The sequence below is a fragment of the Aptenodytes forsteri genome, unplaced genomic scaffold, assembly GCF_000699145.1.
Source record: "Aptenodytes forsteri isolate BGI_AS27 unplaced genomic scaffold, ASM69914v1 Scaffold173, whole genome shotgun sequence".
Classification (NCBI taxonomy): domain Eukaryota; kingdom Metazoa; phylum Chordata; class Aves; order Sphenisciformes; family Spheniscidae; genus Aptenodytes; species Aptenodytes forsteri.
Window position 1 is genome coordinate 2,705,136 of NW_008794449.1, and position 20,022 is coordinate 2,725,157.

At 49.2% G+C, this 20,022-nt stretch overlaps 1 protein-coding gene across 1 annotated transcript in view; it reads right to left on the minus strand.

Moving 5' to 3' along the window:
- The window catches only part of PLXNA4 (plexin A4), a 462,713-nt gene that overhangs the window by 116,464 nt on the left and 326,227 nt on the right, over positions 1 to 20,022 (minus strand). Inside the window, exons 5-8 of the mRNA XM_009290424.2 lie at positions 15,345 to 15,468; positions 11,861 to 12,014; positions 9,037 to 9,136; positions 6,644 to 6,758 (exon numbers count right to left, since the gene is read on the minus strand). Of these exons, the coding sequence (XP_009288699.2) occupies positions 6,644 to 6,758; positions 9,037 to 9,136; positions 11,861 to 12,014; positions 15,345 to 15,468 (493 nt within the window). The remainder of the gene's footprint in view (positions 1 to 6,643; positions 6,759 to 9,036; positions 9,137 to 11,860; positions 12,015 to 15,344; positions 15,469 to 20,022) is intronic.

Sequence of the window (20,022 nt, forward strand, 5' to 3'; positions counted from 1 at the left end):
AGTGGTGGAGTCCCCATCCCTGGAGGTATTTAAAAGACGAGTAGATGAGGCGCTGAGGGGACATGGTTAGTGGGTGGTGGTGTTGGGTCGACGGTTGGACTTGATGATCTTAGAGGTCTTTTCCAACCTCAATGATTCTATGATTCTATTCTATGATCAGCTACAGCCTCCTCCCAGATTACCCCTGCCTCCCTCTGGACAGGATGCTGACAAGACTGAACTCCATCACACGTGTTTGGAAACACTTCTAAGAGCTAAATAGATGATAAACACCAAACCCCCGTGCTGCTTAAAAGCAGGTGTCATGAAATGCATGCATCACAATGCCAGATCCCATCTGCATGGGGTGGCTGCTGCTGCCTGCAGCAGCTGCCTGTCTAGAGCTGCTCCTGATCCCCTCGCCTCTCCGGCCGGTCCCCCTGCCTGCTCACAGCACTTGAAGGCAGCAGGCTGCCTGCAGTTGCCATAGAAACGACACCTTGCACCCTCCCTTTAATGATAGACAGGTGCCAGGGTAAGTGAGCGGATAATCGACAAGCAGGGAAGGATTCAGCGCTCTGGTATTGGCCTCGCTGCAACTGTCATTAGAGTCTCTGAGAAATGATACATTAATTTGAGCAGAGATGGGTTTTCTCTCCTTCCCGTGCTGATGCTTCCAGCAGCCGCCTCTCTGGCCAGGTTAAGGGAGGCTAGAAACAGGAGCGGGAGGGAAACTGAGCAGTTGCCACAGCAACAGGTGAAGATGCATCACCAGAAGGTTTGTCCATGCAAGGGAGCAAGGAGTTGACCATGCTCACCTGATGGTCCAGCAGGTCCTCAACCCCCTCCCCAGTGCAGCCACCCAGGCATTTACACCGGGGTGCATTTTGGGGAGGAGGTGGGCACTGTGCCTTCCTTCTGCACCTTGCAAAGAGGACAAAGCAGAACATTTGGGGGCCCTGAAACCCTGTCTGCTTTTTGAGACCCTGGGGCAAAGACCTCCCTGAACCAGACTGAGATGCACCGGCAGGGTGGGGAAGGGCGCTGCTGAGTTTACTACAGACAAAGTCCATGATGAAGAGACATGGACGTTATCATTTAGAATAGAACAGAACAGAACAGAACAGAATAGAATAGAACAGACTATTTCAGTTGGAAGGGGCCTACAATGATCATCTAGTCCAACTGCCTGACCATTTCAGGGCTGACCAAAAATTAAAGCATGTTATTTAGGGCATTGTCCAAATGCCTCTTAGATGTCTGCCAGTTCAGGTTGAGCTGTCATTATCAGTCCCTGCCTTCTTTTTCCCCCTCCCTTCTTCCCTGTTTCCCAAAAACCCCATCCTCAAGAAGGACGAGCGGCCGGTCAGAGCTAAATCTGTGCACTCCACTGCAGAGGCTGCCGGTACAGCTCTTCGTTCAGCATGAGGCATGAGCAAGCACTGGGCAAAGCAGCGCTCTGCTCCTCAGCAGCTGCTCGCCAGCATGCGGCTCACACGGCTTTCTATCGCTGTTGACAAATTAATATTTGAAGCAGTTGTTTCTTTTATGTGGGCTTTACTGTCATTAGCACGTACAACTTGACATAAAACACTTTGGTGTGAGATCTTTTCTTCTGTTCTCTTTTTAGGCAGCAGATGAAAATCCTTTTAATAAGAAGCTTGTTTGGGGGAGGAAGAAAAACACACGCACACGCAAATTGGCTGAGCATGGAAAGATGAAAACCTCTTTCAAGGTAATTAAATGATTATGTATCTTTTAAACCCAGCGGATAACAGATTTGTTATCTAGGCTTGCTTTTGCCTTTTGCCATTTTTTTTCCCTCTCTTTCCCCCCCACAAAGCTAAAATCCTTGCAAGGCCCAGAACAAGATAGTGTTCATCTTCGAGAAGAAGGCAGCACAAAAGAAGACTTAATCCTTTATCCCATCAAGTAGGCTACCCCAGCTTACCCAGCCCTATACAGATGTCTGTGAAACACTGACATGAAAACTACCCCGCAGGATCACAGCAGTACAAAGACAAGACGGACAATGCAATCAGGTGTATTGGGTAATAGGTATCAGGAGCGACAGGTGCTGTTTCTGCAGCTATCACACAGGAGACCCTCAGATCGATTGTTTCACTCCTCCGTGCCTCTGTTTCCCTCCACTACTTGTTGACTGCCTTGCCCGTCGACAGAAGAAAATGGCTGAGCTCTCTTACTTGGTGATGGTGTCAAGAAAGTAATGGTTGATTTCACAGTGTGTTAGTCTGCAATGCAATGCTTTGTGGTGCAACGCTAAGCCTGCACTACGACTTTAGCTACGGTCAACAACAAATATCAAAAGCAGAGACAGGATGGCCAAGAAAAAAAATAGAAACTTGGCCTGCTCCCCTCTATCTTTGAGACTAATTCTCTCCACTTTTGCCACCATCTTTGGGAAAAACAACAACAACAATCCACTTCAGTATTAAAATGTCCTTTTTTTCCTCATTCTTTCCCTTCCTGCCTTCAATAGCAATAATATCATCTCCCCTTTATAAAGCAAGAAGTCACTCAGTATATTTCAAGCTAGTGGACCTGGCTTTCAAAAACCTGCTGTAAAGGGAAATTATATGCCAAGGTGAAGTATTTCTGCCGCAAATCATCCGGAGACATCGTCAACCCTATTTGATTGAGTTCAGTACCATAATCATAAATACTCTTGCTTTATGACCATGCTGGAGTTCTTCACCAGGACCAAACATGGGCTTTCCCAAGGCTCCCAAACTAGTTGATTCAGCTCTATTATGGGCAGAGCTGATTCACTGAGCACCTGACAAGTGACAGCTAAGAAGGTCATGGCTCCTTGTTGACAGCGAGGGACGTGACTTTTCTGTCCTTTCTCCATCTCTGGTTTAGTTTTGCCAGGCGGTGGTAGGACAGCTGCCCTGTCCCAGCTTGGGGCTGGCTGATCGCAGCTATCCACCGTGCAATTCAAAGGCGCCCCTGGATGGCAGATCACAGGCTATGCAGTTAGAAACAGCATTTTGCCTTCTGGACAGCGTGGGTCATGGCCAAGACCTTTCTGCTGTCCCACTGCATCAGTCTCAAATTCATCCTGCACTCTACATTAATCAGCAACTCATACTACAAGGAAAAAAAAAAAAGTAAAAAATCCAGGATCCTCTCAGAGCACATGAAGAAGACCTGAAAAGAAGGCAGGTGAGCCCATGGGAATCCAGAAACTTGTGAGATGTGCCAAGGAAATGATGGAGTTGGATGCACACAAGGGCACAAGACTCCCTTCAAAGTGCTCCAGGCTGGTCCAGGGGTGATGGGTACCAGCCCGGTAGGTCCATTTGGAGCCCAGGCCACCTGGAGAGTGGGAAGCCTCAGCCCACACAATGGCAAGATGCTGTACAGGCAAAGAGAGAAAAAAAAATCACCTGGAGGTGGGTGTATCAGCAAAGAGAAGGTAAAGGACATGGTGTGGGGGAGGGAAGCAAGTTTGGCATGCCAGCAATGATGATTACAGAGGGAGGGAGTTTCTGGCACCAGTCCATGTGACAGAGTAACACCAATATTTGTTTGCTTGGCAAAGAGTCTCTTGGTGCAATCAGACCATATGATCCTGGAAGCCGGCCATGCTAATCTGCTCAGCAGACTCATGGAAGGACTGCAAATGGGATGGTCCAACCATCCCATGCTGGTAGTACAGTTTCCCGTCAGTACCTCCTCAAGACTTACTGATTTAGCAGGTCCTCATGCCTGGATGGTAGCAAACACACCCCGTCCTCATCCTCCTGGGGTCCAAGCACTTGCAGAGGAAAGGTTGGAAAGGAGCATTGCAGATGGAGATGAAAGGCCAGTAAAAATAGGCCCACTCAAGGTGATTGTATGTTTTGAGCACTACTGAAGATGGCATTGGGAAGGCTGGAAATGGACCTCAGTCCTGTCAACGTTTTGAGTCATGTTATGTCATTGGGAACTGGGTGGAAGTCTGGATGAGCAATGAAGAGCCAGGCTTGGCTTCAAGTTACCAAATAGTTTCTATTCTTCAAAGAACCCACTCAATGAATAGGCATGGGTACAAGACAGAAAAGGAAAGAATTAAAGGTGAAAGTTAAAAAATAGACAGTGGAAATTTCGGTGAGAGAGATGAGTCAGTGAGAAGATGGCTTCTCAAGAGAAGCATGGGAGATATATGCAGCATTTGTTCAAAGTGCCTTTTGACAAAACCTTTCTGGCCACAGAGCGAATGTAAATCTGTGTTTGTCAGAATGCACTTGTGATGCCATCCTCCCCCAGCCCTAGTGTCCTTGAGGGCCACAAACACACAGACGGCAATGAGAAGGACCCTGAAGCTACGGGCCATTTCTCACGTTGTTGGGCAGAAAGCTATCTCTGAGAATTTTGGGTTTTGCAAGGCCATTATCCTTGCAGATATCGTCCAGTTGTTCCAGTGCTGAGAAGTGTTTCTTCTGTGCAGCAGACAGCAAAACCAGCTCCTGAGCTGAGCAGCTGACTGCCAGATGTTGTCTCCCATGGGAAAGAGGTTTGTGCCCAGAGATGGTTTTGCTGCAGAAGCCAAGTGGGCTGCTGCCCTCATTAGCAATGACCAATGTAGCATACGTGCGTCGCATGATGCTGTCATTGCCTTGTAGATCAATAGTCGTCTTCTAAGGTCAGGTTTATGTCTCTCCCTGCTGCCATGCAAATCGCACTGAGCAGCTTTGCCACATCAGAGGGGGAGTATTTGAAGCTCAGCAGGAAATCCTCTGTTAAAGGGGACAGAAGAGAGAAAGACCAATCTCTACTGAGAATGCCCCCCAGACTGGAGCTGTCTCCTAGTCTGAAGATGATACCTTTCAGAAAGAAACCCAATGAGAGGTGATAAAGCAGCGATGGAAAAGGTGTGCTAAAATGGGCAGATCTGGAGAGGACAATGAGTCCACCGCCTCCTCCCCAGTTCTGCAGAGCAAGATCTTGGAGGGGATAAAGTAAAGACCAGGGGCTGTGCCATCCCCAGTCCCTTCCCTAAGGAACTGGGGTGACACAGAGCTTCTCACGACCGCCTTTCTGATGGGAGCAGGTGTCAGAAATACTAGGGATGTGATAGGGGTTGAGGGAGGAGGAGATACACTGTGATTTGTAGGCCCTTCACTTTGGGCAGGGGGCTGAAGGAGAGAAGAGGTGAGAACAGGGAAGGTGAGTCCTGTGCTTGGCACATGAGACACACCAGAGTAGTCTACCAGAGGAGATAAATGGTGGTGGCGTTGTACAGCAGGAAGCTGAGACAAAGTGTCCCAGGGAATGCTGCCTGAGTAAGAGGTTGAGGTCCTTCCAGTTCCTGAAGTGGAAGGCACAGAGACCTGTGGCCAGCAGGACAGGCCAAGCTCTGCCAGGGCTCCACGCGAGGGAATAGGGCCTGTCTGGTTGAGATAGCCTACCAGAAGGGCTGAACCCTGGGCTGCCTTCCTGCACCACTTCACCAGCGAGCGGAGGGCGTCAAGCCCTCCAGCTCCTCAGCAAGTTTTCCAGCAGGTTTACAGCAAATTTTGAATGAATTCTTCTGAATTCATCTGAATAGACGAAGAACTGGCAACCTCCCTGCTCATGAATATTTATGGCCTGTCCCAATGCCACAGCAGTTCAGGATGTCTGCTCCAGAACACCTCAACCAGCACATATGTGACATCTCAACCAGCACATAAGGAAGGGGTGGGAGGGAACGGGGGATGCCATAGGAGTGTGAAGACACTACACGTGTGTCATTTGGTCCAGTAAACTGGCTTGCCTGGGGCATGGGCTGGGGGTAGCTGGGGGAACACGTTAGAGACACCAGACCCAGCAGGCAGCACAGGGAGCAGTGGGGATTTCGTCTTCCAAATGCAACACACGTTGCTGGAGACTCCAGCAGCCGCTTCTGTGCCAGGTGGTTTAGCAGATATCAGATCTCTTAATGGGTACTGGTCCCTTGGGCCAGGCAAACAACGAGCCATCTCAGGTCATTTACCAGACAGGCCAGGATGCTTTCAGACCGCTCCTGACCAGGAAGTAATTAAGTGGCTTCCTATTTGTATTCTCCCGAGCTCCACTTGTCTGCAAGTGCTCATTAGTTACAATACGAGCCAGACAGCATTTGCAGCACAGCAGCCAGCTCTGTATTAAGCCCCAAGGTCCAGTTCAGCTCAGCGACTGGCAATGAGGCATTCCCCGGCCTCATCTGGAGGCAGTTTGATGCATTAGGCACCAAACCCACGAAGCCACAGAGGTGCTCAAAGTATGGCTGAAATCCACTGACACGGTGGACATGGACCTAAATCCTCCCCAGACCTCAGCAGCCTGGGATATCTGCTTAGACGCAACCTCCTTCTCTCCTGGAGGAGATGCATGCCCAGTGTTTCCCATCCCTCCCAGTCCCTTGGTACTGGGAGCTTGCAGTGGCTTTCCGAGGTAATGCACTCCTTGTATTATATGGGAGGGAGAGGGCAGGTCGCTGGAGGTCTGGCAGAGCAGAGAGGAAAGGAGCTATCTGCAGAGGGAAAGGTGAGGGTCTCCTGGAGGGTGAGCAGAAGAGAGAGAGGGTGGGACTGGAGGTGGAGAAGGCTTCCTGGACTGTTGGTCTGACCCAGGCCAAAAAGCGACATCAATCCTGAGCAGCCCACGTACGCGGCACATGCCCCGTGCCCCTGCCTACCTCGGGCAGCTTGACTCGTCCCTCCTGGAAGGAGCAGGAGCTGGGGTCATGAGTGCAGACGTGGCGGTACTTGCACCAGTGACACCGGTAAGGGCTCTCCACGCATGACAGACACCTGGAGATGGAGAGAAAGAGTAGTAACTTGGCCAGCCGGGCCCTGTCAGCCGAAAGGACAGACCTTGGGGCTGATAGTGTTTCTCAGAAGGAAATATAGCCCAGCAAACATTGCTTTCGCCATCACTAGCAGAAGGCCATGGGCTTTGCACTGACCCAACACTGTCAGGTCTCAGGATGGTGCTGGACTTGCCATGGCCTGAACTGATTGTCACTGTGATCACAAGTGTCTCGTATTAATTAGTTAATTTAGATTGCTTTCATATCATTGTAACTAGAGTAATAGTAATTAGTGTCGTATTTTGGTTGCCCTGTTACAACTTTTAATCAGACTATCAACAAGTTCTCGGCTTCATACATAAGAGGCGTTCCCCTTTTTGCACATAACAAAATCGTGAGTGTAACACAAAATACAGGATCAGGGGATGGGTGGAAACTGCTACAGCCTTCTTGCCTCCATGCTGAACTGCACCAGTGCCCTGGGAGCTGCGAACACATCATGGGAAGGTGGCGAAGGGAGGGTGGAGTGGTGCCCATGGAGGGGAGTCCCTGTGCACCAGCAGTCCCAGCTGGCTAATCCTCCCACTCACACCTGATACAGAGCCCAAACACAAACTGGGATGCACCGAGGTCAGAAAGCCAAGGATGAAGCAGGGAATTTTCTCCTCCTGTGTCCCCCGTGCTTATTAGCGTGAGATCTGCCCAGGGTGATGTGACTCCTGCGAACTCTTAACTCCATTCTTCTTTTCTTTGTCTCAGCAGAGAAGGAAAGGCTATTGTAGCAGCTGCCCGGCAAGCAGAGGGCATATTTAGGAAGTGACCTACTCAGGGTGTAGGAAAGAGCCATTCTTTCCATCTTACAAGGTTTTGCTCTCTTATGCCACATGGACCCTGTAGAGTAAGAACTGCAAACACCTCTCCTGGCTGTGTTACAGCACTGACTTATACCTACATCACACTTTTTTTTTTAAATTTAATACGATGTCTGCTCACCAGCAACCAAACTGAGCCATAACAAGCTCTCTGCACAAAACAAGCAGTGGACGGTAGCGACTCCTGGTCGCTCACACTGTTGGAGATCTTTGTGCAGCTGCAGGCTCTGAAGTACCTGGACGGGACTTGGGGGGGAAATTTTCCTGGCCCTTAGGTTTTTAATGAGCAGGAGTGAAAAAAATGCCTACAGTCGAGTTTGGCTGAGCCCAAGAGGCAGATGCACACCCTCTCCCCTGTCTCTGTGAAATCTCGCTCAACTCCAATCCACTTTCAGCTCTGGTACAGCGAGCTGTTCTTCAAATTGGTAACAAGTGCTTGCTCTGATACATCAAATTAAAAATGGATAGTGTATTATAGTTTGTCAAGTAAGAAACCAAAACATGCCATAAATATTTAACACCACCATCTCTCCTGCTCTCCCCCCCCAACACTTGCTTTCTGACACTGTTTGTCAAAGCAGCAGGAACACAGAAATAGGATTTGCTTTTCCTTGTGAATTGTTGAGCCGCAGTAATTATCTGCTTTTGGCACTTCTGCTGGCTCAGTGGTGGGGACAGAGCCATTCAGCCTTGCTCAGGGGTGGATCAACCTGCTGGAAGAGCATCTTTCTGCAGGAAATCTGCAGACCCGCTCTGGTGGGGCAGCTCCTGAGCAGCCCTGGGTGCCAGCTAAACCCCAGAAGAATGGGGTGCAGGGCAGGAAAGGAGCTTGCAGGATGGAAAAGATGGTCTTGAGGGTATCAGCTGGGTGTTCCGTGCTCAGTTCACATTGTGCAGGAACCAGCAACTCCTGTCTTTTCAGATCTGAGGGCCCAAGACCATGCTAACCACCTGGGGCAGGCTCCTACTGGTGGGACTGACAGCATGGACGAGGCTTGGAGGTCTGTACGTGTGGGCAGGGTCCAGCCATCCACAAACTTAATAGGAAGATGAGGGGGCCATTTGCTGAGGTCATGACTCGCTTTTGACTCCCTTCCCTGGCAAACTCCCACTGATGTGATGCTCCTCTGCCCGAGGGACACGTGAGGATGTATCACTCCACAAGGCAATGCCTTCCTGCAAAGGACGCTCATCAGCAGAACAAATGGTCACTGTACTACTCTTGGTCTTCCCAGGAGAGACCCCACCATGCTGACCATCACCCAAGTGACCCTGTGTCACACCTTGACCCCTGGTCACCTCCGCACCTAACCAACTTCCTGAGGGACATGTGCCCCAGCCAGCAGTGGGTTCTGTGGCAGATCCAGGGGTGGAATGGAAAGCAGGTATCAAAAGAAATGAACATACGAGTTGTGGACGCTGCAGTTGTAGAAGACGAAGCTGGTACTGGCAAAGGTCATACCCGTTTCCTTGGACTTGAGCTGAAGCTGGACAATGTGATGGTCTCCTGGGGAAAAAATAGATACATCAGTGTGTGACTGCTCTGTTAGCCTAGTTAAGCCCTGTTGGCCATGCCACCAGTCTGAACCTGGAGCTGTCCTACAGTACCTTGGCTAATCTATCCTCAATAGCTGTAGGAAATGCAATAAAATCCTTCTAGAGCCTCGTTCTCCAACAGGTACATCTCCCCCCTCTTACGGTACTGGTGTGATGGAGTATGTCTTCACCACGGGAAATTATCATACCTGGGAGCAGAGTCTGGGATGGATGATGACGACAACAGGTCTAGAGCATACCTCACTAATTTCAAAGATATGGTGACTGAAGTCATCAAGTAGGAAAGCTAAGCTCAGAGAGAGGACGCAGATGTCTGGAATTAGGAGGCTGTTAAAATGGAGTACTGTCCTTAAAGTTCTTCCTTGCTGCTGGTTCATTTGATGTCCCCAGAAGGAAGGGGCCTGTGGAAGATTTGACTGCTGGACCCAAACATTGGTGGCCTGTGCATACACTGCCTGAAGGATAAACATACCTGCTTTCCTGAGGGGATAAAGAAAAATCTACTTTCTCCTCACCCTCATTATTTAACATCTCTGAATAGGGCCCAATATCCAGGACAACCATGCCTGAAGAAGGCCACCTCCAGATCCTGCCCCCAAAGAGAGGTTATACCTTGATAAAGCAGGATGGAGGAATGAGCAAGGAGGGTAGATACAATAACAGTGAGGACAGGGTAGGGGCTTCCAATCTGCAGCCTGGGAAATGCTGATGAACAGGGAGATTCCCACGTGAACAGTTCCTCCAGGTTCACTCATCCCATTCACCCCAAGGTCCATTCACCCAAGCCTTTGGCTACAAAGAACCCAGCTCAGCGTGAGGGACATCTACAAGCCATTGCACTTCCAGAAGGACTAATCCATTTCCACAGCGGACCCATCCACAGCAAAGCCTGCACCTCAGCTCCTACACACCATCTCCTTATTCCCTTTCCCACTGCTCCCATGCTGGGCAGCCAACTGTCACCTCTTCCCACAATACCAAAAGCCCTATTCAGAGCCCATCAGCTGTGGGTAATGAGTGGGTGCAGTAATTGCAGTAATTTGGTGGGGAAAGGACCCATGTTTAATTCAAGACTTCAACCTGGCTGGCCCTTTCACCTCTATTATTTTCCTCCTCACCTGAAAGATTCATTAATCAATCAGGCCAAAGCAAACTTGACAATTCGTTGCAGCGTGCACCTGCACGCACGCTCACCCACCTACAGGCACGCGCATACACACGCACACAGACACCACACACTTCACTAAACACGTTTTGCTGCCAGTGCTCGACTCGGCTGCCCATCTGCTGCCGCCGGCTTTGACAGCTCTGTTAACCGCTTCGTATTTAACAACTTTGCCAGCGTCTTGCATATATTTTAAAACAGGATGTGAGGATTGGATGGCTCCAGGGATCAGATGTGCTACAGAGCCGCACATCCTTTGGTTCAAATCCAGCTTCTGGCACTATGCATGGAGGACTTGGTCTTTGCAGAGGTGCGGAGCACCAGCTGCTGAAGTTGACAGAAGCCACAGGTGCCCAGCTTCTCTGGAAACCATGCTTCACGTAAATCTCTCTCTCTTGTCCTGCCTTCAGCCTCCACTGCTATTTTTGTTTGCTGGTTGATTGTAGCCTGGCCTGGGACAGACGTCCATACCAAGGAAATAGTTTCTGGCATCTATCTTGGTAGGCAAACATGACCGATAACTTGGTGGGACCTGAAAATGGTAACAGCCTTTTGGGGGCTTGTTTGGGGACTGTAATGGGGACTTTACACTGTAAAGTGCAGCTTGGGGAGAGCAGGGAGATGACGGGGACAGTTTGTGTCACTTCATTTTCTGTGGCCGGAGGATCCTCGGAGACAAACTTTACAGTAAAATTTCACAAGAAGCCAAGGACAAAAATGGCAGCATCGTTTCTGCGCCTCTCGGGGTGATCAGCAGGGTCGACGTTTTTACATTAAGTCCCTGCAAAGAGCTGCAGGTGCTCTTGAAAGTACTTAGAAACGTTGTTAGAAAAGGGAAACAAAAAAGGTCAGGAAGTTGGGGGGGGGACACCATCCTTGGAGACAAAGTATTTTTCTGTGCTGGACCACTTTGGGAGAGGGAGCCAGTAACAAACCCGGAACAGCTGAAGGCAGTAAAGGCCAGGGACAGAGACAAGGAACTGAGCATACAGATCTGAATCCGGGAGGAGCAGGATGAAATTACAGGCAGGATTGTTCAGGTCTGCAGGACTTTCTGGCTGCTGCAGGGGATGGCGTGTGTTGAGAGCACGTACAGCTTCATTCCCTGGGTTGTATGACACCAGCCTGGGCAAAAGGTGAGCGAATATCCCACATCCATCTCTTGTCTTTGCTAGATATATGCAACTGCCACTCGGTGGCAGTCTGAAAACACATACAATCACACATATAAGCACCTTAATGCAGGTACTGGTATTGCAGCACAACGCTTGCACACGTGCACACATAAATACACACACATTCAGACAACTCATGGTATGATGTGCTGCTGCGCAGCTCCACCAGTGAGTACCAGCACAGCGTCCCACCTGCTCCCTGTGCTTTGCATACCCTGTCCTCAGGCTCCCAGGAGCCAAACTCTGCTTTGGGAGAAAGCAGGAGAGACACAGGGGTGTGGGGTGAGGAAAGGAGGGAGAAATGGTGCAGACGGAGGAGCTGTGGGATACCCACCGTTCTCTGTGATGATCTGGGGCACCTCTTTGGCAGCTGGCGAGATGCATTGGATCTGACTGCCCACCACCAAGCCATCCATCTCCGAAAGGTCCTCGAAGGTGCAATTGACTCCTGCTGACAGCTCGGGGACATTGTAGGTCTCCAAGACCAGCTGCAAGCAAAGACGGAGGGAGGGAAGAAGAAAAGATAGAAAAAAAGAAAAGAAAGAATACTAAGCCAAACAACAGAGCTGGGACAGCAGGAGAGAATTACACTGGAGAGGTTGGACAAAGAGCCTCTTGCTAGAGAGAGCATCCTCCTTCAACAGAAAGCAGCGATTGAGGAGAGGGATGTGTGTGCAGAGGGGGAAGGGGATGAGATGCTGATGCCGACACAAGTGGTACGTGGCTATGCAGGGACAACTGCACTGCATCCCAGTGCTGGCTGGGTCAGTGGAGAGGAGGGAGTGCTCGCTATCTGTCATGCAAGTGTAAGGTTAGGCAGGGAGTCTTTGGAGCCAGCTGTGAAGACCAGGGCTTTGGTGGCCCCAAGGCACGCGGTTTCTGAGGAAGGTGACTACTACTCACAAGAGGCACTCTGCAGACTACAGAGAAACTGTAGCGCTCCAGTCTAACTCTCTACGGCCTGCTCTCCTAGCATCAGCAGATGGGGGAGCGCTCTGTCACCAAGTTCCTGTGTAAGGAGAGTCTAGTTACAGCCTTCAGTCCACCACAAAATAACGCTGTCTCTAGAGGCACAGCAAACCTCTCTTGCCCATCCCACCAAAGAAGCAGTTGGCCCTGGGGACATGCTGTATTGGGCTGCCATACATAAAAAAAGCTGTGAAGAAGAAATTGCCCGTGTTTTTAGAGTTCCCAACACCCACTGGCATTGCTATGTCATTGCCCATGGTCATGAAGGAAAGGAATCTCATGGATGGTTTCCACCATGTTTGTCCTCCGGAGAAGGACCCTCATGCTGCTAACTTCCCAGACCAGCTAAGGTCCTGCACCACTGCTTTCCATCACTGAGGGTCCTGCCCAACCCACTAGACCATGTCTGAACACAGAGAGGTATGTCAGGGTACTTCTGGCACCTGCTGATGACATACTAGTTAGTATAAATTTAGAGGTTTTGTGACCAACCACTAGAGCCAGCCACTTGACGCAGGCACGAATGCAGATGCTCTCCACACTTGCCTCCTCCATGAGCTAGCTGAGGCCCCATCTGAGGTGACAGTCACTGAAAGGAGACACAAATGCATGCTGAAGTGTTGTTTCTACCAGCACAAAGAACAGAGGAGGTCAGTCTAGGTGACAAAGCAGGAGAGGACGATAACATAACATAATCCTTATTGCTCCCCCACACTGTGTTTTCCTCACTTAGAGAAGGCTTGGAGCTATTTCTTCACACTAGGCACCATCAGGGAGAAAGGCTGAGCAGCCAGGCCTTAGCCCTGGCTGACATAAAGCCTTTGTGAGAGTATGTTCATTTTCAGGCAATGGGAATGGCAATGGGAAAGGCGATTTTTTTTTTGGTCTTGGATGGGGAGTAGGAAAAAGCTTTGGTTATTGGGATGGATTTAGCACTCAGAATAAATCCATTCTCCCTGCTCATTAATGCACTGCTAGCAATGGAAAAGGGGAAACTATTCTGCTTAATAAATATCTCTCTCTGAGCATGGGCAATGCCGAATGAAGGTGTGCCATGCAGAAGATGACACCAATGGATAGACCAGTAGTGCTTGGCAACAATCGTCATGAGCCAGTGCACACTCTGAACAGACAAAAAGTCCTACATCCCACACGCCTGCTCTGGAGCTGCTGTGATGAGGGAAGAACAGAGCCTTCCCCCAACAAGTATCTCTTCTCAGAGATCCCAGAGCAGCAGCCCTGGACTGAAACAGACTCAGATACAATTTTCCAAGTACCTGCTAGTGCCCAAAGTCTAAAAGATTGTCTGACCACAGAGATACCTTCTCTGCCTCTGTGGGCAAGAACTCAATATCATTCACCCTTTGCTAGAACCCAAGTGAGACTCAGTAAGGACACCACCAGCCATTCTTTTGTTGGTGCTCCCCTCCTGATTTGCCAAGAGACTATCTGTGGTGACTGTGGATGAGCTGGGACACCAGTCTATCTGGGACTGGGCTCAGACTCCCATGGAAATGTTCGTGCAGATTATTGGGCAACAGTCAGACAATGGCAACTTCTGATCCCAGCAGCTCTGGGTTGACTTGCCCTGCCAGAGTAACCTAGAGGTAAAGGTCTTTTATTCCGTTATCAATTTCAGTCGCCCTGAGCCAGCTAGTCCCCCAGGATTTATTCCAACATGAAAGAATTCAATGACTACTGAGAGAATAAGAAAAAGAAACCTTGAACTCCCAGAAGAACAAAGGACTCAAGATGTCTCAGATCAGTTTTGTTTGAAGCCTAGGAAAGTAAAGTCACAGCAAAGTTAAGAGGCTGAAACAAAGCAGCAATGATTGGACATGCAGGTTTTGAAAGGCTGATCTCATTATCACTGAAGAAACCCTAGCACTCCAAAACCTGTCACCTGAAAGATGTCTGGCAGCTGCACCTTGAGCAACACCATTTAGACCTTTCAGGGTGTGGGGCTAGTGAACAACTCATCCAGAGATCGAGCTTCTGGGCCCTGTGTTATCAGCTCAATTCCAGCCCAATTCCAGTATGGCCAAAAAGACAGAGCCCTAGTAGCCTGAATGAAATAGGTTTCTGCCTCCTTCTCAGCGAGTGTTGGGATCTCACCACATAAGGTACTGTTGCTATGAGTCAGGGGAGAAACCACAAACTGGTTAAATCTTCAACAGAGATTTCTTGCCTCAAGCCCAGAAAAACTACTTGAGTAGCTCGAGGCCATAAAAGCTAAGCTTTATGCTGAGGAAAGTCACAAGAGACCATGAACCTTGGCAGCCTTCGGCTCCTCTACATAGCAACCTGCCTCTCTGCTCTGCATACTCGGTGCTGGAGCCGCAGCAGGGTGGAGTTCTTGGTGGTTTAAGAAAGACACACTTCCACCCAAGATGACAGAAAATTGGAGCTTATTGAAGTAACACATGGTATCCCTCACTTGTCCTTATCCTAGAAGGTCATTTCATTATTTCATGATGATGTCCCTTGCCTAAAGTCCATGCCCAGCCATACACAAAACCCTCTCCCAAGGAAGTAAACAACTACACTGTATGCACACAACATTTGCAGGGCACAAAGTCCCTTCAGACCTGCCCTCAGCTCCTCACAGCAAACAGGGAAGCCTCTTTCACACTTCTAGACAGGGGATAACCAAGGCCAAAATGTCCTCCCATGGCAAATCTTTCTCTGTGCCAGAAAAGTTGCTGGGGAAATTAATGGACTCTGGAGAACCTCTTGCCTCAAGCTGCCAGCCTTTCCCACTCGTGCTGAACCCAGGTTGGACATACCTGGGACTGTCAGACTGCATGGACAGATTAAACCTGAGGGGGACAAGGATTAACGTTCCTCACCAATACGTTGTACTGGGAGACGGAGATGTTGTTGGGATGCACGGTAAGCCGGACGCACTGCTTCATCTCCGAGGCGAATCTCCGAGGCTCGCTGGAGCGCTCACACCGCTCCTTCCTCGTGCACCTGAGCAAATGGGAACAGAGAGGGACAGAGTTAACACAAAGCCAGGCTGCGAGGGTGAGGACAACCCTGGGACGTGGGAGGAGCAATCATTTTCATTGGGAAGTCAACACTGTACCCTTTGGGACCACACTAGCTGGAAAACCACACTCATGCTCTGGAGCGCTCTGACTACAGTACTAGCAGCCGTGGGATCGCTCAGCAGGCTGGAGAGTTGCAAGGACACCATGAAAGGAGGAAGGGTGTTGGGTGAAAGCCCCATCCCTTGAGTAGAATGCACAGCTCTAGAGATGCTCTGTCTCTCTACCCACATAGCAGGTGCAGTGTAACCTTCCCCTGGGCAAACCCACAGCCCTCACAACTGTCCTGTCCAAGAGCAGTGGGACATCTTAGGCAGGGATGTCCTCTTAGAGTAGCTGTGCATAGCCCATGCTCTTTGGTCCTGCTGAGGAGACTGCAAATCTGTGGTACATCTGGGCTGCTGGTTCCTCTCTGCTGGGAAGGGGCAGCCCTCCAATCCATTGCTCAGCAACTGCTAAGGAGTCCCTGGCAGATTAAGGGGCTTTTGGCATCTGGTTTGAAAGTGCCTGACTAGAGGTGCCCATAGTTGAATTTTAAAAATTCTGGTGTTCCCAATTAGTGACAGTTCAGTGAAAGTGGTGGGTGCACGGCACCACGAAGTGGTGGCTGCACAAGCCCACGAAGCTTACACCATGCAGTAATTGTTGTCGGTGCTTTCAGCACTGTCACTGTCTCTTGTCCTGTCTGTCCGGTGTAAACACAGCCAGCAATGTGAATTGGTAGCGGTGCGCCCCGTTCCAATCCAGATTTGCATTTGCTAAGCATAAAACACATCTGTATTTTAGTCCACATGCGCTGCCAAGGCCATCGCTTCAAGGAAGATGTCTGCCTAGAAATCCACAGGGTTAATACAAAAGGACAGCTCCAACTGCATGCCAATTACCTTTTGCCATTAAGCTAATGTTATGGACTTGCACAGGGTGTCTTCAATGGATTTTGTTATTAGCAGTGCTATTACCCCCCATTAAAATCAGCTATAAAGACTAATTGTGGATGTTAAACTATTCACCCACTCCCAGGTTTCGGAGTCTTAGTTGTGAGAGCATGCAGGGGCTGCTGGAGGGTTAGCTCCAAGATCACCCCTCAATGTCCTTGCTCCCTAGAGCAGAGATCGTGCCCATATGCACGGGGATTTGCAGATGGGGATCTAAGGCAATACATGCAAAAGCAACCCAATATATGGCTGAGCCTGAATATTACAAAACTTGGGGTCTGGCCTAAAACTTTAGGGCTTGGCTTCTCTCTAGTGGCTGACGATAGATAAAATGAGCACCTCAATTTCAAACTCAAATTGCTCCACCTTTCTGGTAGAGGAAAGTTTTGTATTTCCAGCAGCACTAATCATAAAGGGAGATCTCTGCCATTCTCAGCACGCCCTCGGTTTGCCTTGCAGATTTGAGAAAGCAAGAGCAGTATTGCAGCTCCCACTCTCTGTTCCCTAGGAGCCTTCATCCCATTAAGTCTCCTTTAGCACTGCTGCATGCTGGATCAGGAATTTTAAACGTGCAGTCTCCAGAGGGTTGGAGGGATAGCTGATTAACTACTCCCAAAACCGTAAGTCCCCTATCGCGGAACGAAAGCCACGGCAAAATGCTGACCTGAGATTTTTGTAAGCAATTCTATAAAACAAATAGACACAGCAATCCCATCAAAGATCTGCAGGGCATGGGAACTCGTCTCCTGAGAACAGCTTGGAAGGAAACCCTTTTGGGCTCAGTGTTAAAACACAAGCGCACGAATTCTTCAAGATGTCCCGCTACCTCCCATTTATTTCCTCCAGCTGCAGCGCGACAGAAATGTCTGGATTTTCTAAAATTAAACGGGCAAATACCCAGGCTCAGTTCAAGTGTAAAAGCACAGTAGGTTGCAAACACATGCAGCACATTTGCTCAGGAGGGCAACACATGGGTGTAGGTTAAGCATCTAGGAATGTGGTTTGTATTCCCAGCAGGAATATAATAATCCGCGTCTTATCTTGCTGTTTACTGGTCATACACATATAAGACATGTAACTCTTCAGACCAAAAACTCACTCTGTGTTAGACTGATGTGTCTCGCAGCCTTGATATCTGTTGTAAGGTGTGTTGCCATCCAAATAATGAAATGATGAAAACCCAAACCAAACTAAGCCTGGTTTTAATATAATGTTAAGGTTGCAGTGTCAGGCTCTCAGGAACCAAGTACTGCCAGATTGAAAGTAGCTTCTGCACTCCTAAATCTGCTCCCTGCACTGACACACTGCAAGCCAGACTTTAATTACAGGATCACACATTATCGTTCCTTTTTTCCATGATTGACCTCAATTCCACCACTTCCTAACTTTTGACTTTGTCTGACTTTTTCAATGCAATTTCTCAATTTAAAACAAAGGGGTGGGGGGAACCCCAAAACACCCAGCTGTGCCTGATGCCTGAGTCTGATGATGGGGGAGCTCTGCCAAGCTGAACCAAACCGAGCTGGGGTCTGCGTCACCGGGAGGGTTCAGGCTCTTGAGTCAACATCACAGACCCCTTCCTTGAGCTAACAGCATAATTCATCTCAGGTAACTGATCCCAGCTGCTGCATAAATCAAGACTAAAGGGATCGAGCCACCTGCCAGTGGGTTTTGCAGGTTTGTCCAGGCAGAAAGGAGTGATGGGGGCTCTTCTGCAGAGCCTTTTGGTTTCCCCCATCTCCTGTTCCTTGACCACCTTATCTATCCTGAGCTGGAGCACGTGGAGCATCCTGTGGGTTTACACACCACGCTCTCCCAGGTGTCTGCCCAGCACCTGCAACTGAGGTTCTTCAGAGGCAAAATGTGGTGGATTTTCAGGGTCATAAGTAACCTTATGACAAGGTTACTTGTCATAAAGTAACCTTCTCCCTCCGGCCTTCCTCCGCACTGCCAAAAATGTTCTGCTCTCCCCCAAGAGTTGGGGGGGAAACAGCAGAGAAAATTGTTTCAGCGTGCGCAGAGCAAAGTATTGCCCCCCAGCATCAGCCTCTCAAATCCCTGAATGGTGTTGGCCGAAACGCAGGAACAAACATGGCAAAGCACCCAGCCGCTGAAGGCAGCTGCCCAGAGGGGACATCGCAGTCCAAAAAGTAAGTTCAGCAAATTGTAAATAAAGGCAAACGGGATTTTTAATAAATAAGTACTTCCAGACACAAGTGCCTGCCTTAGAAAAGTGGTCACCTGGAAGGCAGCTGCCTGCACACGGCAGCTGGACTGTGAAAGGGATCATGAAATATCCCAAGCCCAACTAATCATTTCCGTTGTCTCTGTCGAGAGTCAGCGTGTATTTTGGGCCCTGGGAGATGGCTGTGACTCTGCTGCGCTCTCATCTGGTGCGTCTATTACGGCTTATGCAGAAAAAATACCTTGCGCTGCCAGTAACTGTTTCGCTTCAATAAAATATCAGTAACTCTAACATGCGGGGTCTGACAATATGCCGAGATCACTTTCCACTGCCATATAACCTGATTCAATGCTATTCATGCTATAATTAGCTGATGCGTAACTCCCACCCAGTGGCATCACATTACACTTAAGACACCTAAAAGAGCATATTCCACTCCTGAACTTATTTGCATAAGATTATGGTGTAGACACGGCACTTCTCTGTACGTCTTAATAACACCTGCTATTTCATTATCCGCTGCATCTTTAACAAGTGTAAGAAGTGTCCTGCTTCTGTCCAAACCATTAGTACAAACACTAAGAAACTGGTCCTATCGCTGAACCATGAGGAATGTTATTTCCTCCTCATCTCCCATTAAGAATAAATACCACTAACACTAACCCTCTGTTCACCATCCACTAACCAATTATTTTAATAATGTTAAATTAATGCTTCGTGCTTCTATAGCATCTCTCATCTGAGGATCTCAAAGGGCTTTGTCTGGAGCTAATTAAACTTCACAACACCTCTGTGAGGTTGAAACATTACCACGTAGAGACAAGAAACTGAGGCATAGACACGTGTGCCAGAGAGCAGAGCAAAGCCCAGGTCTCCTGAGGATGAGATGAAGGCCCTGGTTTGGGACCCAAAAGATCATGGTTAAGTCCCAGGTCTGCCATCTGGGACGTAAAGCAACTTGCTGGGGCTACATTCTGCAAACACCAGCTGCAGAGGGGTAAGGTGCTATTCCACCTCTACAACGAGATGCTAAGGGTTCTTCTGCCTTGCTAGAGCTTGGTCAAACCAAGCCCAGACTCACTCCACCACCTCCAGAATTTGTCCCTACGTGTCCAAGCTTAGAAGGGTTAATCTGAAGCCCAGAAATCTTTGGAGAGGCTGAGCACAGACCCACTGCCAGCTGAACATGAGCCAGCAGTGTGCCCAGGTGGCCAAGAAGGCCAATGGCATCCTGGCCTGTATCAGAAATAGTGTGGCCAGCAGGAGCAGGGAAGTGATCGTGCCCCTGTACTCGGCACTGGGGAGGCCGCACCTCGAATACTGTGTTCAGTTTTGGGCCCCTCACTACAAGAAGGAC